This window comes from Sinocyclocheilus grahami, unplaced genomic scaffold (genome assembly GCF_001515645.1).
Source record: "Sinocyclocheilus grahami isolate Dianchi unplaced genomic scaffold, SAMN03320097.WGS_v1.1 scaffold876.1, whole genome shotgun sequence".
In the NCBI taxonomy this organism is placed as follows: domain Eukaryota; kingdom Metazoa; phylum Chordata; class Actinopteri; order Cypriniformes; family Cyprinidae; genus Sinocyclocheilus; species Sinocyclocheilus grahami.
The window spans coordinates 80,405-99,700 of record NW_015506055.1 but is presented as its reverse complement, the minus strand read 5'-3'; the positions used below and the strand labels follow the sequence as shown (position 1 = coordinate 99,700).

At 34.9% G+C, this 19,296-nt stretch overlaps 1 protein-coding gene across 1 annotated transcript in view; it reads left to right on the top strand.

The window, feature by feature from the left end:
- The window catches only part of LOC107563476 (E3 SUMO-protein ligase PIAS1-like), a 66,465-nt gene extending 50,186 nt beyond the window's left edge, over positions 1–16,279 (top strand). The window contains exons 3-12 of the mRNA XM_016248364.1: positions 7,094–7,178; positions 7,345–7,392; positions 7,491–7,581; positions 7,779–7,913; positions 9,198–9,303; positions 11,066–11,139; positions 14,194–14,354; positions 15,042–15,172; positions 15,721–15,918; positions 16,266–16,279. Of these exons, the coding sequence (XP_016103850.1) occupies positions 7,094–7,178; positions 7,345–7,392; positions 7,491–7,581; positions 7,779–7,913; positions 9,198–9,303; positions 11,066–11,139; positions 14,194–14,354; positions 15,042–15,172; positions 15,721–15,918; positions 16,266–16,279 (1,043 nt within the window). The remainder of the gene's footprint in view (positions 1–7,093; positions 7,179–7,344; positions 7,393–7,490; positions 7,582–7,778; positions 7,914–9,197; positions 9,304–11,065; positions 11,140–14,193; positions 14,355–15,041; positions 15,173–15,720; positions 15,919–16,265) is intronic.
- Positions 16,280–19,296: the final 3,017 nt, after the last annotated feature.

Genomic DNA, 19,296 nt, shown 5'->3' with positions numbered 1-19,296 from the left:
TGTAACAATGATGAAAAAAAGTATGTATTTCATTGACCATCCATGCTTCTAAATTAAAATAATGTAAATTAAATGAAGTGCCTTCCATTTTTATTCCGTTCCATTACTATCTTATTGGAATTTTTATATTAGTGCATTCCTGAACTGGATTATCTGGATTATTACTCGTATCGTGATATGAGATTTTGGTTTGTTGGTTTGATTTTGCGCCAATTCCACACAAAGTTGTGCAGCTGCAGTGAGTGTCAGTCTAACTACTTAACTCAGTATCCAGAATCATGACTCAGCCAGCCTCTCTGAAGAATGAAAACACACAGACATCACTATCAATCACACAACACACAGCCAGCCGTGCAGTCAACACAATAAAGAGTCTAATCCACAAGACACCCTCCTGTGAAAGAGAAAATCAAATGCTTGTTTAGCCCATTCTAATCTAAATTCAGCAACAAATGTCTTTACCAATGAGAAAGTATTTGTTAGAATAAGCACACCGTTTCGTCATACATAAAAACTCATGCATATCTTCGGGTTTTTGGTTTGGCTTCACATTTATAATCGAATGCTAAGAAAGGTACACTCTTAGATACTGTTGCCCCCCACATGGCTACAGAGCAGAATTTATGTCTGTGTTAATTAGGTGCATGCAGATAAATGGGAAGGTTTGTCAGAAAACAAACTGTAACACACAGGCCTTCACGTCCACTTTGCATCCAACTGTTGAAGCAAATCAGATGATAAAGACTGCTGTGCTATTTTTAGATTAGACCTGGGGGAGGGAACTTGTGCTTGTGCTCTCTCTCTCAATCTCTCAATCTCTCTCTCTCTCTCTCTCTCTCTCTCATATGCCCCTATCCGCCTCTCCCCATCAATCTCCCTTTGTTTCCCTCCATCTCAACACCCATCTTTCTCTTTCTCTAGCTCTCTCGTCTTTTACCTCCCCAGTGTTGAGTGTGAGAATAGAGATCAGGCTAATTATGTGTCGTTGAGCCGATTTTCCAGGTTTAATTGCACCCCTGCTGTTTCATGTTAAGGAAAGTGAGAGATTTGATGAAGGTACAGGAGATAACAAGAGACAGATTGAATGCAAGCAAAGCAGGAACGAAAGGGCCAGAGGAAGGTACGGCCTGTGAAAATGGGTGACTGTGTAGGTGGGTGTATAGCGGCACTTGTTTGGCCTTTCATCAGCACGGCCCTGGTCAATATTCATAGTTAAATGGAAAGTAATTAGCTCCATAACGATGCCTCACACACTCATATTCAGAGAACGTTCTCTCTTTTTGGTGTATGCTGATGAAATAAAGCAAAGTCAATAGACCTGTCAACAGGATGATGTATTGTACGTGTACGAGAAGGGAAAAGACAAATGAAGGCAACGGAGAAAATAAAACGAATCGAGAATAAAAGCAGCCGGGAGGGGGACAGCGTGCAGCAAGTGTCGAGAAAGTAAAACAGTAACAACCTGAAAAACAGCTTCACAAAGAAGCAGGAAATTTAAACGCATTAACTCCGCATTTGAACAGTCAATAGCAAATACTTGAACTAATAACAAAACAGTAGCTGATTCAGAAGTGCCAGATTGTCATAGCAAAGTCAGAATTACCTCCTCTCCTAGGTTCACGAAACGGTCGTCCATAAAATGCATTGCTGTTCTGTTGTAAGTAATCTTAAAGATTCCTAAATGCATCTACTTCTGGAAGGCCAAATAAAGTGCTTTTGCTTTCGCACTGAAACACACAGCGTCTCCCTGACATGCTGCTTCAACACTAACTGCGGTTACTGAAACCACGCCTTCTTTCTTTGCGTGCACATTTGGGCGGCATTATGCTAATATTTCCACATAGTGAGGTAGATATGTGGGGGCGTGTTAGAACGAGCCGTTTTAGGGGGGCGTGGCAGAGTCTTAACTTTGATAAAGAATATCTCTTTGGTTTTGAGACTTTAGTCTTTGCAACTTCAGGGATCTTATCTATGCACAATCAGCTTGTAACACTCCAAAGAGAAAGGAAAACTTGAAATCGCATCATATGACCCCTTTAACATCAATGACATGTTTTTCAAAAGACCATCTGCATAAACCAAAACCTGAAACAAATTTAGTGATGGAATATTAGTGTTGATATCAATATTTAGCCAGCTGTAAAGATCCTGCCAAAACTTCAATGTGACTGGACAAGAAAAAATAAATGTTCAATGGTTTCAGGCTCTTCTAAACAAAAAACACAAGGATCTAGCTCAAAACAGAATCTTTTCCGTAAAATTTCGGCAACTGGATACACATTATTAATAATCCTAAACTGAATATCCTTCATTTTAGGTAGAATTGGCCATTTAAGATAATTACAGAATTTGTTTTTAAATATTTCATTGTCAAATAGTTTTAATTTTGAAGGTCTATTGAAATCTGAATATAATTTACATTTGAATACATTCCCTATTACTTTGTTCTTGCATTTGTTTTGTCCCCAATATATACTTCTCCAAACTTTAACTCAGGCAATTTAACAGATACATTTGAATATGTAAGAGTGTTTTGTATTAATTGTTTTAAAGCAAGAGGGATGTCTCTACACAAAGTATTAAATTCTCTACAGGAACATTTTATCTAAAATTTCAACAATTATGTTGAATAATTGGATCTAAAAGATCAACATATAAAAAAAAATGTTTTTCATACCACTCCTGTTTAAATACTGTTTATCTATTTATTGTAATAGTTCTGTTATTCCACAAAGTAGAACCATGCGGTGTAACATTTTGGGCGAATATCATTTTTCAATAGTACAAAATCTGTTTGTGGAATTTTGAAAGCTTAACTGGCAATTTGGAAACCTCAAAATCACATTTCAGCAAAAAATCTAACCCTCCAACTTTCTTGAATACACACTTATTTAGTGAATTAGTAAATTAGTTTAGATATGCCTTCTGCTTTGGTCAAGAGCATTCTGCCCATAATAGACATATCTCTCATTAGCCAATGATTAAGGGATTTTTTTCATACTGTCAATTCTCTCTTCTATGTTTACTAATTCTCTTGCATGTATTTCTTTAGACATTATTAAACCCAAGGATTTTACTTCATATTTAACAGGAATGGATTCTATATTTTCTTCATTAAAAATTTAGATGCATTTTGATTTTATCAGACGAAGCCGCGATTATAAATGAGAGTAACTCCTGGTTAACATGTATTAAAAGGGGTCGTGTTTAGTCACTATTTAGTGTGGTATTTTTTGACAATATTCACTCATCATGACAGTAAAATAGGGCATTCTAAGTCAATATACTGCAGTATTTCCTCTCTCAATCAGTAGAAAATATGGTTAACACCCAGTCATGCATTGAAAATAAAAATACCATCATGTACCGTGAAACTGGTATAATTTTGAAAAATACCGTGATATAAATTTTTGGTCATACCGCCCAGCACTAGATTGGACATCCTTATCTAATTCCATGTACAATTTCAATTCTAGGAGTCATACCTGGATTAAGAGATGTATAACTATAAATAATGTTATAGAACTTTTTAATAACCTTGCAAAACCCTTCCCCAAATCCAAACATTCTAAGCGTCGTAAATATAAATTCATGCTCCACTGTGTCGAATGCTTTAAAAAAAAAAATCTATAAATAAAATGAGGCTTTCTGATTGTATCAGTGATTAATAGTCGATCATATCCAGGATTAGTCTAATATGGTTTTGAATATATCTTCCCTTAATGAATGCTGATTGATACCCCTCTACAAGTTTCCCCAAGTACATGTTTAAGACAATTAACATACACCAGGGCAAGTAATTTATAATCTGTGCATAAAGTTATTGGTCTCCAATTATCTAATAGCAATTATTTTTTGGGTTTAGGTAGCAAGGTTATTAAACCTGTTTTCATAGTAGGTGATAAGCTTCCTTTCTGAATGCATTCTAAAAATGCATTATACAATAATTTCCTAATATCTTTCCAAAAATGTTTTAAAAATTCATTAGTTAAACCATCTATACCTGGTGATTTACTATTATTCATTTGTTTTAAAGCTACATCCATTTCCTCCAAAGTCAACTCATCATCAATTAAGAATTTGTCTTCCACATTCAGTTTATGTTCTTTATCTCTTATAATCACAAATAAAAAATCACAGTCAGCTTTTTTATAATTGGATTTATAGAGTTTAGTATAGAAAAGCAAAATTTCATTTTGAATTACTTTTTGATCATGTTATAATTTAATTAATCTTAAGCTTACGTTTTTTTTTCTTTGCTTGTCTTTGTTTTTCAAGGCCGAAAAAATATGATGAACTTTTTTCTCCTTTTTCAATTCACCGAATGATCGAATATAAGCTCCATCTGCTTTTTCTGAATACAACTCATCTAGTTGAGATTGCAGTGACTGTAATTTTGCAGAATCTTCTACATGTGCTAGCATGTTCCTCTCTTTAAAAAGTCAACCTGTTCTGTGAATTAGTGGAGAACAGCAGCTAGAGGATAATTTGGCTAATTTAGTAACATTAACGTTAGTTAAAGGTGCAATAGGTGATTGTCTTCAGAAACCTTTTCTGTTATGCTGGTTGAAAGTCTCTTCACATCAAGATAGCAATCATTAAGTTAAGTGGTCTTAATGTATTTATCTGTATTTATATAGACAAGCCGATATTCCTTCATGGTTTTGTAGTACTTTTACTAACTGTACTATAAAGTTTTATCACCGGTGAATGACACATGATGCCCAGCGGTTTCCAATTCCAGTCCTTGCGCAAGGGAAGCAAGGGAAATCCGTTGAAGTTTACTTCACTTCGGAACATTCATTCACGGATTTGCGCTGCGCAGCGTCTTCTCACACAGAGAAGTGTGAAGTGTGACATAATATACCTCTGTAAATAAATACTATTTAAATTCACGTCTCACACACTTTAATGCCCTTTGTATGGAACATATACGCTCCCTTCGAACTGGAATCATGGCGGAATATCCGGTGATGTACACTTCCCAGGGCACTCACGGTCGAATAAAACAAACGTCGGACGTGATAAGAGATACATCTGAAATGTGCAGATCAGGAGGGTGCGAGTATTGGAATTGGGAACCGCTGATGTAGCCTATTGTAATGTTGTCTCTGGTGTTCTGGTCTGTGAGTGAAAATGTGTTCAGGGGGTGTGACTTTGGACGGCGTTTGCAGGGAGGGTGGGACGTTCGCTTTCAGTGCTATCTGGCTAATGTTAGCATTTTCCAAGATCTCCTACTGCACCTTTAAGCTTATGGAAGTTCACCTGTTGTTAGCACCGCTACTACGGCAATCACAAGACTCACATACACCTCCGATGCAGACGACATGACCACAAACTTGAAAATAAAATACAAAAGATGTTCTTAACAGTGGTGTTTCTTAACTCCGTTTTTCTCAGTAGGTTGTTAGCTCGCTGTTTTATGTTAACGTTACGTCTGTCACTGAATTTAGGGACCGTCTCTAAAGTTACATACGACATTGGTACACACTTTCTGACTTAAATAGCATTTGAAGAGAATTACCTTACTTGAGATAAAGAGGCAGAGTAGAGAAGATAACTTACTATGCTTCTCTTTGTTCAACTAAGTTAGTTAACTTCGGCTAACTGACATTATTAACTTACCAGTTGACGTTATCATCGATACTATGGCATTCACAAGAAGAGGATCCAAAATACACCTCTGATGTTGCGGACTACATCCAGACTAGAAATCTGAAAATAACAAACAAAAGAATTACTAGAAAATACTGTTTAGAATCTCCACTGAAACAGTGGCTTGCCTAACGCACTTTACCACAGTATTTCACGTTAATTCACTGATGAGGTTAAATAACGACTCGCCAGAGGAGCTAACTTGCATTAAAGGGCAGCAGGTTTAACTAAGATTTATTTAGACTAATATAGGTGACCTTAACTTACTCACTAGTCGATGTTATCAGCCTTTTGGAGGCATTCCGGCCGTCAGTCAGAAAAAAAGGTTCCAACTCCCGACATGATAAATGACACGATGAATAATGTTAGTTGACTGTTAACAAGTGAAAACATCTTAAAATATCGCAGTTTTGCATAAAAAAGAAATAATATACTAACCTTTTGTCGAGTTAATGGTGCATTTCTCTTTTGTCCTTTCACGGCCACTTCCACCAAACAGTCAAAAAAGAACTCCCTTGCCATTGGTCAGTTTTTCGCGGGCAAGTTCACTACTGTAAATTGATTTAAATTGCAAGTAGTGACCGTATATTTTCCAATAATCCTTTGCTGTTTACAGTAAAATACTGTATACACATTTTACAGTATCTTACTGTACATATTACAGTAAAATACTGTTCAAATTACAAAAATCGGTTACAGTGTGCAGATCTGTGATTTGCAGTCTGTTATTATAGCATTCTTATTGTTACTGAGTGTAATTAACTGCACAGTCCCTAAAGACTTGCATGACTTGTTGCAGGCTGAATATGGTAGCACAACAACAAATGTTTTCAATCAGTAACAATCCTCACACAGTCTGTATTTAGTTTTCAAACATGCACTCTGTCATAGAAACCGTTTTAGAGTGCCGCCTGTAACCATAATGGTTTCTGACACATTGTTTATCTTGTCCTTGAACCTTTGGAAAAAAACAGCTTGAGTCTCTCCCTTCGATGACAATGGAAATGAACTGAGTGGGAATGATATGAGCATTCCTAGAAAAAGTTTTTTTGAAGGAATATTGATGTTATTTAAGCTGGACATGGATCAGAGTTGGGGAGAAGACTGTAATCTTACTCTTCGAGCTTTGATTGTAGCCCCCTCACATATGGGTGGAATTATGAGGATAAGAATCTTGCTTTGCTATTGAGAATGAAACATTAAAAAAGACTTTATCTAAATAATTAGGATTGGTTGAAATACTTTGCATATTTAAACTTGTTCCTTGTTTCAGAGCCCACAAACCTTATATGAAACTTTTACTCAGCACAAAGTCATTTACAGTTCTGTTGGGATTTGTTCACAGTAAGCATTGGATGTGAACTATGCAAATTTATGTTTTATGTAAGGTTGTTTCCATGTAGTTATTTTTCTTGTCTGGATTTTTCTCTCTCTGCAGCTTCAGATAACAGCCAGAGGTTTCAGGAAACATGTTTTGCATTTGCATTGACGCCACAGCAGGTCCAACAAGTCAGCAGCTCAATGTAAGTCTGTTTATTCATAACATTTCCTTCAGAAATGATATAATGATGTTACAAAGCAAAATCCCAAAATAAGAAGAGGAGTGTCTATAAGGCACTGATTGTGTGATGTCATGTTGGACTCATTTATTATCTCAAATTAGTAGTTTTCGAATTTCTCTCTGTATAGGGACATATCGGGGACCAAATGTGACTTTACAGTGCAAGTACAGTTACGGTAAGTTATTCACATTTTGATACACTGAAACGTTTTGCATAAATATGATACTGTATAAAACTTCAGAGCACTAGACTGCTGTTTTCTGCTTAATCCAGGTTTTGTCTATCAGAGACAAGCTGCCCTCAGGAGGACCACTTCCCCCCTAATCTTTGCGTTAAAGTCAATGGGAAACCGTGTAATCTCCCAGTAAGTTAAACTACAGTCCATTTGTCCATCTATCCATCATTCTAATCTGAGACACATGGTCGAGACACTGTTGGCGTCTACAGTAAATTACATTTTCACAACGCTGTTTGTTTAAAACAAAAAATGATTTTAAATATTTTTATTTTAATGAAATACACAAGTTCATCATTTGTTGTTTTCCTATTGTTTTTCACCAGGGATATCTGCCTCCTACCAAAAATGGCGTGGAACCAAAGAGGCCCAGCAGACCCATCAACATTACCTCATTGATCAGACTGTCCACAACTGTCCCCAACACCATCGTAGTGTCCTGGACCTCAGAAATTGGACGTGTAAGTTAATAATAATCCCTCCCTCTCCTGATTTGTGAATACAAGTACTGCAACATTTGTTTGATAGTGTTTTTTTCACCTTTTATGGGAAAGGATGGAAAGTAATTTGTGGTCTAATAAGACAAATCAAGCAAGCCCTATTATAGGAACTTTTGTTGAAATCAACATTTATTTTTAGCTCCCCATACGTGTCTTGCAGCCATTTGCAGTCACATGATGGTCAATTATCGCATCGGCTTAATGCTGTTTGTGTGAAAAGGTCAGCATGTATGTCGTATTTTAGTATTTTCTCGGAGTGGCGTTTTGAGGCACAGCTAAAAAAAATTTATATCAAAATAAAAATCACTCTTGCAGATGCCCTTATTTCAGTCATTTTTCAGAAAAACAAAAATACTTTTTGTAGAGTATTGATGGAAAGACATAAAACAGAAATTAATTAACTTGCATATTAGTAATTTAAATGCTTTGTCTATTCTCTGTGTTGTGGTCTGTGCTAATCGTAAATATTTCCCTGCAGTTTTATACATTATCTGAAATAATTTGTGATCTTTGTGAATGCTCATTTACCTTTGATATGTTCTGGAAATGCATTTGTGATGGATGAATGCTCTTGACCATTAGCAGTTAATGCATATTAAGAAAAAGATTTGGAAAAAAACAAAACATCACTGTTTTACTTTGAGACTACTGTAGGCAGACAGGAGTTCATTACTTCATCCACAGATCCCTATATCTTATTAGCTAACATATTCATCTTCTTGCGCATAATCCTGCATCTACATATAATATTCAGCTTCATGAATGATGTCATTCCTTATCGTATAACTTACCTCGGCTGAGCAATCCTGGTACTATCTGTGGTAGATTCCTTAAATTTTTCACTCTTGCTCAGGAGTCGTGAAAAATATATGAGCTGTACCTTCTCACTGAATCTTAAGGGCTCTTTATTATAGAACCTGTTCATATGGCACTGATAAAACGATGATGTAAGAACTGACCTGAAAATATAAATAAAGGATGCCTAGAAGAAGCTTCTTCTCTGCAGTAGGTTTTTGCACTCTGTTATGTCCTAGCATTAGTATTGCATGGTCTCACTGTGATGTTATGGTTAATAAGTTATTCCATAAATTATTACATATTTCGCATGTTAACTTACATTAAAATATATATAGACTGCATACTGTTTTAATAAGATGTTACTATGTTACAAAATGTTGCTCGGATTGAAGTGTGGGGTGCCAATGTGTCTCTAGTAATGAATCAATTGTTGGATTGTTTTCTCAGAGTTACTCTATGGCGGTGTACCTGGTCAAACAACTGTCATCTACAATGCTTTTGCAGAGGCTACGGGCTAAAGGCATCAGAAATCCAGATCACTCCAGAGCACTCAGTAAGCATGCACATGAAGCTGTCCTGTTTGTTGTCCTAAAACCTGGAGAAAATGATCATTTTTGAGCTATGGGTTTCCACAGGAATTTCCATTGGGTTTTTAGAATAGCAGATTTACACTTTTGATTTATACTACCGTTATTTTATTCAGCAAGGATGCATTAAATTAAAGTAAAGTAAGGACTTTGTTGCCAAAGACTTCTATTTCAAATAAATGCTGTTTTTTTATGTCTATTCATCAATCCTGAAAAACAAAAGGTAAATATTATTTTGAAATATATTTAACCAGTTATTTTAAATTGTAATAATTGCCTCAGATGTGAATTTTGAAACCTCTGTGTTTGAACAAGTTGCTAAAAGAGGACTTCAGTGACTGAACAGCTCTGTTAAGGTTTAATTTAGTTTTTTTTCTTGATATCTAATCTAAAAATGGCAATGAAGATGGATTTTTTTATTGCTAGTTTAATTCAGACAGAAATAGTCTCTGTGTCCTCTTGTTCCTCCTCAAGGCAAAGATACACTATATTGTGGACCAATAATTTGTTGGTGTATTATTTTATCCAATTTAAAACCTTAAAAATTGTGCTCCATAGACTAGTCAATAGTCATTTTCTTAAACCTATCAAGACTAAGTAGTGCTTGTGTATATATACCAGAATCTTTTATTCTGTATAGCATGGTGTGAGTTCATCTAGGATCGATCTGATCACTGACAGAAATGCAACATCCCAGTTCTGCTTTACACAGATTGCTCTTTGTTCTCATCTGCCCTTCAAACTTTCCATGATACTTTAAAATTTTATGTAGCAACCTATAAACTGTCTGAAGAGGCTTGTTAATTCTGAAAGAACGCCCTGATGCCCCTGTTGTAAACAAGCTACAGCACAGCAGCCTGAGGCAGCTCAACCAAATTCTGAAGCACTAATATTTATTCACATGATTTCAGAAATACAAACAAGTGTTTTAGAAATATTTTAAAGTGTAATGGTGAAGATTATGGCTGTGAATATCATATTTTTCCAACGATAACCCATTTAATAAATACACACTACTGTTCAAAAGTGGGGGATTGTGAGATTTTTTTTTTTTTTTTAATTACCAGCACCAAGGCTGCTTTTTTTTAAAATCAAAATTGAAATAAAGCAGTAATTTTGTGAAATAATATTTCAATTTAAAATAATAATAATAATTTTCTTTTACTATTTTCTATTTTAATATATATTAAAAAGTCATTTATTCCTGTGATGGCAAAGCTGAATTTACAGCAGTCATTACTCCAGTCTTCAGTGTCACATCATCCATCAGAAATCAATCTCATATGCTGATTTGGTGCTCAAGAAACATTTTTTCTTATTAATGTTGAAAACAATTGTGCTTGTGCTCCGGAATATTTAGGGGAAATTGTGATACATTTCAGGATTCTTTGTTGACATTTCAGAACAGAAAACTTTTTTTAACATTATAAATGTGGTTACTGTGACTTTATTTCAATTTAACGTATCCACACTGTATAAAAATATTCATTGCATTCAAAAAGAAATAAAAATCTTACTAATCCCAACCTTCTGAATGGTTGTGTAGGTGTGAATATGATGTATTGAAGTGTTCAATCCTTTATTATTGCCAGGTTAAATGTGACCATATTGTTCTTTCATTCCTCCAGTTGTATTAATAACTCAAAGCCATTTTTTCATAGCAACGCAGTTGTAAAGATCTCTGTGTGTTTTCAGCTGCTAATGTGTGCTTTTGCTCATGTCCTGCAGTAAAGGAAAAGTTAACGGCAGACCCTGACAGTGAAATAGCAACCACCAGCCTAAGAGTTTCATTATTATGTCCGGTAAGCATCTTATTTGTCCGATCACTCGGTTAAACATGCACACACACACACACACACATACACAATAATGCATATTTTTGGAGCAATTTTTGGTCTTCATGTTCGTTTAAGCCCAAGGACCCGCTACAACAAACCTCTTAAGCTAAGAAAATTCTTAATTACAATTCCAAACTAATTATCACTAAGGCTTTTTTTTTTACTTGACAGGTCTGTTGCAACCAGCTATAGGACCTTATGAGAGCCAGATTGTTTAAGATTCTAGTGTTGCAGAATAGTTAAAGATCACACAAAGCCAAGACTGATGTTTTTTATTTTAAACTCAAAATGAAATCAGATTCAGAGCGTTTTATATATTATGACTCATAAATCTGTCTAAAACAATTAGGCTGTTTAATGTCAGTTGTATGTTGCCATGATTATATAAGTTTTGTTCATGTTTCTCTTTCGGATTGAAGTGTGGGGTGCCAATGTGTCTCTAGTAATGAATCAATTGTTGGATTGTTTTCTCAGAGTTACTCTATGGCGGTGTACCTGGTCAAACAACTGTCATCTACAATGCTTTTGCAGAGGCTACGGGCTAAAGGCATCAGAAATCCAGATCACTCCAGAGCACTCAGTAAGCATGCACATGAAGCTGTCCTGTTTGTTGTCCTAAAACCTGGAGAAAATGATCATTTTTGAGCTATGGGTTTCCACAGGAATTTCCATTGGGTTTTTAGAATAGCAGATTTACACTTTTGATTTATACTACTGTTATTTTATTCAGCAAGGATGCATTAAATTAAAGTAAAGTAAGGACTTTGTTGCCAAAGACTTCTATTTCAAATAAATGCTGTTTTTTATGTCTATTCATCAATCCTGAAAAACAAAAGGTAAATATTATTTTGAAATATATTTAACCAGTTATTTTAAATTGTAATAATTGCCTCAGATGTGAATTTTGAAACCTCTGTGTTTGAACAAGTTGCTAAAAGAGGACTTCAGTGACTGAACAGCTCTGTTAAGGTTTAATTTAGTTTTTTTTCTTGATATCTAATCTAAAAATGGCAATGAAGATGGATTTTTTTATTGCTAGTTTAATTCAGACAGAAATAGTCTCTGTGTCCTCTTGTTCCTTCCTCAAGGCAAAGATACACTATATTGTGGACCAATAATTTGTTGGTGTATTATTTTATCCAATTTAAAACCTTAAAAATTGTGCTCCATAGACTAGTCAATAGTCATTTTCTTAAACCTATCAAGACTAAGTAGTGCTTGTGTATATATACCAGAATCTTTTATTCTGTATAGCATGGTGTGAGTTCATCTAGGATCGATCTGATCACTGACAGAAATGCAACATCCCAGTTCTGCTTTACACAGATTGCTCTTTGTTCTCATCTGCCCTTCAAACTTTCCATGATACTTTAAAATTTTATGTAGCAACCTATAAACTGTCTGAAGAGGCTTGTTAATTCTGAAAGAACGCCCTGATGCCCCTGTTGTAAACAAGCTACAGCACAGCAGCCTGAGGCAGCTCAACCAAATTCTGAAGCACTAATATTTATTCACATGATTTCAGAAATACAAACAAGTGTTTTAGAAATATTTTAAAGTGTAATGGTGAAGATTATGGCTGTGAATATCATATTTTTCCAACGATAACCCATTTAATAAATACACACTACTGTTCAAAAGTGGGGGATTGTGAGATTTTTTTTTTTTTTTTAATTACCAGCACCAAGGCTGCTTTTTTTTTTAATCAAAATTGAAATAAAGCAGTAATTTTGTGAAATAATATTTCAATTTAAAATAATAATAATAATTTTCTTTTACTATTTTCTATTTTAATATATATTAAAAAGTCATTTATTCCTGTGATGGCAAAGCTGAATTTACAGCAGTCATTACTCCAGTCTTCAGTGTCACATCATCCATCAGAAATCAATCTCATATGCTGATTTGGTGCTCAAGAAACATTTTTTCTTATTAATGTTGAAAACAATTGTGCTTGTGCTCCGGAATATTTAGGGGAAATTGTGATACATTTCAGGATTCTTTGTTGACATTTCAGAACAGAAAACTTTTTTTAACATTATAAATGTGGTTACTGTGACTTTATTTCAATTTAACGTATCCACACTGTATAAAAATATTCATTGCATTCAAAAAGAAATAAAAATCTTACTAATCCCAACCTTCTGAATGGTTGTGTAGGTGTGAATATGATGTATTGAAGTGTTCAATCCTTTATTATTGCCAGGTTAAATGTGACCATATTGTTCTTTCATTCCTCCAGTTGTATTAATAACTCAAAGCCATTTTTTCATAGCAACGCAGTTGTAAAGATCTCTGTGTGTTTTCAGCTGCTAATGTGTGCTTTTGCTCATGTCCTGCAGTAAAGGAAAAGTTAACGGCAGACCCTGACAGTGAAATAGCAACCACCAGCCTAAGAGTTTCATTATTATGTCCGGTAAGCATCTTATTTGTCCGATCACTCGGTTAAACATGCACACACACACACACACACATACACAATAATGCATATTTTTGGAGCAATTTTTGGTCTTCATGTTCGTTTAAGCCCAAGGACCCGCTACAACAAACCTCTTAAGCTAAGAAAATTCTTAATTACAATTCCAAACTAATTATCACTAAGGCTTTTTTTTTTACTTGACAGGTCTGTTGCAACCAGCTATAGGACCTTACAAAGTCCTTATGAGAACCAGAGCTTTATAACATATTATTATTTAAGATTCTAGTGTTTCAAAGTAAAGATCACACAAAGCAAAGACTGACGTTTTTTATTTTAAACTCAAAATGAAATCAGATTCAGAGCGTTTTATATATTATGACTCATAAATCTGTCTAAAACAATTAGGCTGTTTAATGTCAGTTGTATGTTGCCATGATTATATAAGTTTTGTTCATGTTTCTCTTTTCATTCTTTGGTCTGTGTCCAAGTCTACATCTGTTTATGTATATATATGTGTGTGTGTGAGGGATTTTTTCCATGTGGGATGTCTGTGTGTGTTAATTCCTTCATGATTGTCTGTGCTTTTGTTTGTTACGCAGCTGGGAAAGATGCGGCTAATGATTCCGTGTCGGGCGTTGACGTGTTCACACCTGCAGTGTTTTGATGCTACGCTCTACATCCAGATGAATGAAAAGAAGCCCACATGGGTGTGTCCTGTATGTGACAAAAAAGCACCCTATGAACATCTCATCATTGACGGGTATGCAGAACAATAACAGAACAGAACAGCACAAGAAATTAATTAAGTTGTTTTTACAATCCTTACCCTATGTGATATTGATATATATATATATATTTACTTATATTTATTTTTTAAATGTATTTAGTCATTTAGCAGACGCTTTTATCCAAAGCGACTTCCAAATGAGGACAACAGAAGCAATCAATTTGGCCGAGATACAACTATTTGAAAAGCAAAAAAAATCTAAATATTGAGAAAATCGCCTTTAAAGTTGTCCAGATCAAGTTCTTAGCAATACATATTACTAATCAAAAATTTATTTTTTATATATTTACGGTAGGAAATTTACAAAATGTCTTCATGGAACATAATCTTTACTTTATATCCTAATGATTTTTGGCGTAAAAGAAAAATAATAATAATTTTGACCCATACAATGTATTGTTGGCTATTGCTACAAATATACCTGTGCTACTTATGACTGGTTTTGTGGTTCAGGGTCACATATATAGTTGTAGTCAAAATATTTATGTAACAATATAAACTCACATTTATTTTTTCTAATATAATTTTGATTTTGCATGAAGTTTTCCAGCTGTTTTCCATTGATTGGATGATCCCTAAATTTACATTCTCTCTTCTCTAATCTCTCCTTTGTGTCTTTTTCCTCTCCTTTTCCCTACCCATTTCTCTGTCCATCCTTAGGTTGTTTATGGAGATTCTGAACAGCTGTTTAGATTGTGATGAAATCCAGTTCAAAGAAGATGGCAGCTGGGCCCCCATGAGGTCGAAAAGGGAAGTGCAGGAGGTGTCGGCTTCATACAATGGTATTGATGGTCAGTCCCAGTTACTGCTGATCATCTCCTCATATTGTTGAGGAAGTGCTGCAGGATGCATTTTGGGTTCTTGAAAATTGAGAATTGGCCTAAGGCATTTTGAAAGCCCTAATACAGTAATTTTGCACAGCATTGTATTTTGATAATTAAATAATTTTTAAGTAATACATTTTTTTTTTAAATTTGTTTATAAACTTATCAAAAGTGACAGTACTGTTACATTGTTACAAAAAATGTAATAAAAAATCTAATCAAATAATTTCAAATAAATGCTGTTCTTTTGAACTTTCTATTCATCAGCGTGTCATGAAATTTTTTTTTTCATAGTAGCTTTTCATTTTAATTATGAGAAATGTTTCTTGAGTGTTTCTTGATCTGGTCGATAGTGGCAAACAATGGATGTGACATTAACCTTCCCCTGAGAAACGCCATCCCGCCTTGCCGTACACATGCTTATATAAAATGAACATACACCATGAAAATATTTGGTTTACCGTCTGCTGCGTGTTTGTGTTTGTGTGTGTGTGTGTGTGTGTGTGTGTAATCAGGTGGATGTCGTACAACAGTGTTGGAGCAGAACTCTCAAACAAACGGCAACAGTGGAGGCAACAGCACAAAAGTGGAGGTGATTGATTTGACTCTTGACAGCTCGTCTGAAGAAGAGGAAGATGAAGAACCTCCTCAGAAGAAAAGCTGCCCCTCGCTATCTAGCATCTCTCCAGAGAGTCGGACCCAACCCAAAGGTTGTGGGTTCGAGTCTCGTACCGGCAGGGATTGTAGGTGGGGGGAGTGAATGTACAGTGCTCTTTCCCACCTTCAATACCACGACTGAGGTGCCCTTGAGCAAGGCACCGAACCCCCAACTGCTCCCCGGGCGCCGCAGCATAAATGGCTGCCCACTGCTCCGGGTGTGTGTTCACGGTGTGTGTGTGTTCACTGCTGTGTGTGTGCACTTTGGATGGGATAAATGCAGAGCACTAATTCCAAGTATGGGTCACCATACTTGGCCACATGTCACGTCACATACATATATATATATACATAAAACATGTTTTCTTTTTATGCTTTATCTTAATGCACCTCTCTCCATTAGGTTGTCATTCATGAATGATAAAATCCACATACTGTGTCCAAACAACTAACTCTCATAAAATATGGATAAGTTATGGTTTCTCTCAAGTTTGTTCTGTAGCTCACCAGTCATTTTGTCAAATGCCATGAACATTGTAAATCTTTTCTACCTTTAAAATAAGTCCTAAAATAAGTGCATAGATTTCTGTGATTCCTCCAATTCTCTCATACAATAATGCTCCTGCGACAACTGTCATGTTAGAAACCTTCAGTATCAGGCTGTGTTAATATACTAATGTGACTGTCAACTTGAGCAACTTGACAAAAGCCTTGAGAAAAACTGGTGTATATTTAAATGTGAACAGCAGATGGCAGTGAAAACTTACCAAGATGGCAAGATCCACCTGCTCTTGACTTAAGCAAATATCTTTAACTGTGTATTGACAGCTATTTAGCTTATTTGATTCTTCTTCTGAGGTCATTACCATTTAATGCCTGTAGATTTATAAGTATGTGCTACAAGTAAAATCGATCATTTAAGACTGTAAATCAAGTTTAGTAACTGACATAACTAATTTTGTCTGGATAAATATATTATATATAATATTTACATAAAAAGATATGAATCTGAATAAACTGTTAAGTATTTCTTTACTCTGTATACTATATATGACGTGATGCCTACATTTTCTGTCCGATTGCATTTTTTTCAATTTAAAAATTAGTTTAAATGCATAAAAAAGATGCCATATATATGAATGGCCTCTCCCATGTATGAACTCACTTTAACTTTTCAAAAAACATTAGTTATTTGTAATTTTTCTGTTATTCAAAGTGTCAAAATATCATGTGGTGCGACCGTCCAGCCATAACTTTTTTTTTGTAAACATCTTTGAAATTACCCTAAATTTATTCAAATTAATTGTATGCACTATTTGGCATGATTTCCAAAGTGTTTTGTAATCCTGTGTAAAATTGCAAAGCATTTGTATTTATATTTCCATCATAATATACTAACAAACTCTGTCCAATGATTTCCATTTTATGAAATATCATGTGGTGCGACCATAAAGAAACTAACATTTGGGGACTTTTATGTTAAAATCCATTCAAAGATAGGACTTTGCATCATATACAAATTTACTAAGGACCCATGGAAGCATCAAGCAGGTTTATAAGTCTCTTTCAAATTTTGAAAAAAAGAACATTTTTAACGGCTGGTATGTAGTTGCCACATTTGGTTATCATGTGGTATGACCTCAAAAAACAATGACTATTAAGTTATTTCTGCAAGTATTTATTTTCATTATAAATTTCATAGTGACATTTTGTAGGAAGCTAGCTTGTTTTGTTTAGGTGGCCAATTCTGTGCTTGTAAATTTTGACTGAATTTGAAAATATCATGTGGTGCAACCAAATATCATGTGGTGCAACCACTGCAGAGTGTATTCCATTATAGATATATGTCCCAGATTGGCAGTTTTTGTGCTTTTATATTCAATTGATGGTTTATATACATAAAATATCTTATTTTAGTATAATTTGGAATAAATTTTTATGTTTAATCTTTGTACAATTTGAGAAAAAAATGCAAAAAATAAATAATTCAGAGCATGTCATTTTAGTTTGGTAATTATGCATTTATTAGACTTTATTATTTATTTATTAATAACTATTTAAATCTATTCTGCCAGATTCCACTGCCAAGCAAAGTAAAATAAACGCTCACCATAGGCAGCATGTTAATTCTGACCCTGCACTCTAGCACAAACTCCAGATGTCATTTTCTACTATAAGAAAGATGTTCATGTTGTTATCGCAGAACCTGAGCCAGCAACCTCCCCCTACTCTAAATTGACCTTTCGCAAAGATCTGCTCCCCTTAGTTACTGTTGCTACGTCCGACAAACCATGGCACTTTTATGCCACACATCACGTTCTCACGCATTGAAAAATACATCACGGAGCAAAGAGGACACTGACAATGAGCTGACAGACAAGACAGAGCTGGTTACTTTTAGTATGAAACAAAGTCTCAGTGTTCAAATTTTGTCATTTTTTAAAAAAGAAATTCAAACAACAAGTTCAAGTCCACCGAAGTTAATCTACTCTCCTGTCTGGTTTGTTTGTTGGACAAAAATGACGGATTCAGCATTATAATATGTCAGACTGCCTGTTAATCAAAAAAAAAAAAAAGGGTCAATTGAGCAGCCAATATTGGGCAAAGTACAGAAATAACTGGGGCTAAAGAAATGCCTGCAGTTAATGCCATGTGCTGCACTTTTCACACGTCTCTTTAAATAGATTTTAATGATATAAGGTCTTTGTGTCATTTGGAGCGACCACTCATCACGTAGTGCGATCAATAATAGCAATAGCTGTATTAAATAAAAAATAAAATATCTCATTTCTGTGGTTGAAATATGAATCACTACAGTATGCTTAAGTGAACGGTATTTTTAAAACATTTTTTATCAGTTTTATGCAATTTACAGGAAAAATAAGTCTGTTAACTACATTTAAGAAGGCAACTCTGAAATTATAGAACAAAAATAAGAGATCATTATTTACAAAAACTCAAATTAAATGCAAATACTTTGTTTCTAAACACTTCAATTACTGAGAACATTTACAAAAATGTTTTAATTATGTTAAGGAAATCATTTAATTTTAATATAAATCATGGTCGCACCACATGACATTTCTTAAAGGGGTCCTATTATGCTCTTTTACAAAGTCTTGATTTTGTTTTGGGGGTGTACTAGAACATGCTCTCATGCTTGGTGGTTCGAAAAACACATTATTTTTCACATAATTTACATTATTAAAATACCTTTCTCTCCAGCCTGGCACAAACGGCTCGATTAGTTCCGGCTTTGATGAAGGTCCGCCTTCCGAAAAACAGAATGTGTTGTGATTGGTTAGCTGTCCCAGTGCGTTGTGATTGGTGAACAGCTTAGACGGTGTTTCAGTACTGCCACGCCCCTTGCTCCGTCTTTCAACAACAGCTTTTGGCGAATCCGGCACTACTCACTCGTGTTGTAAAAGCTGTCC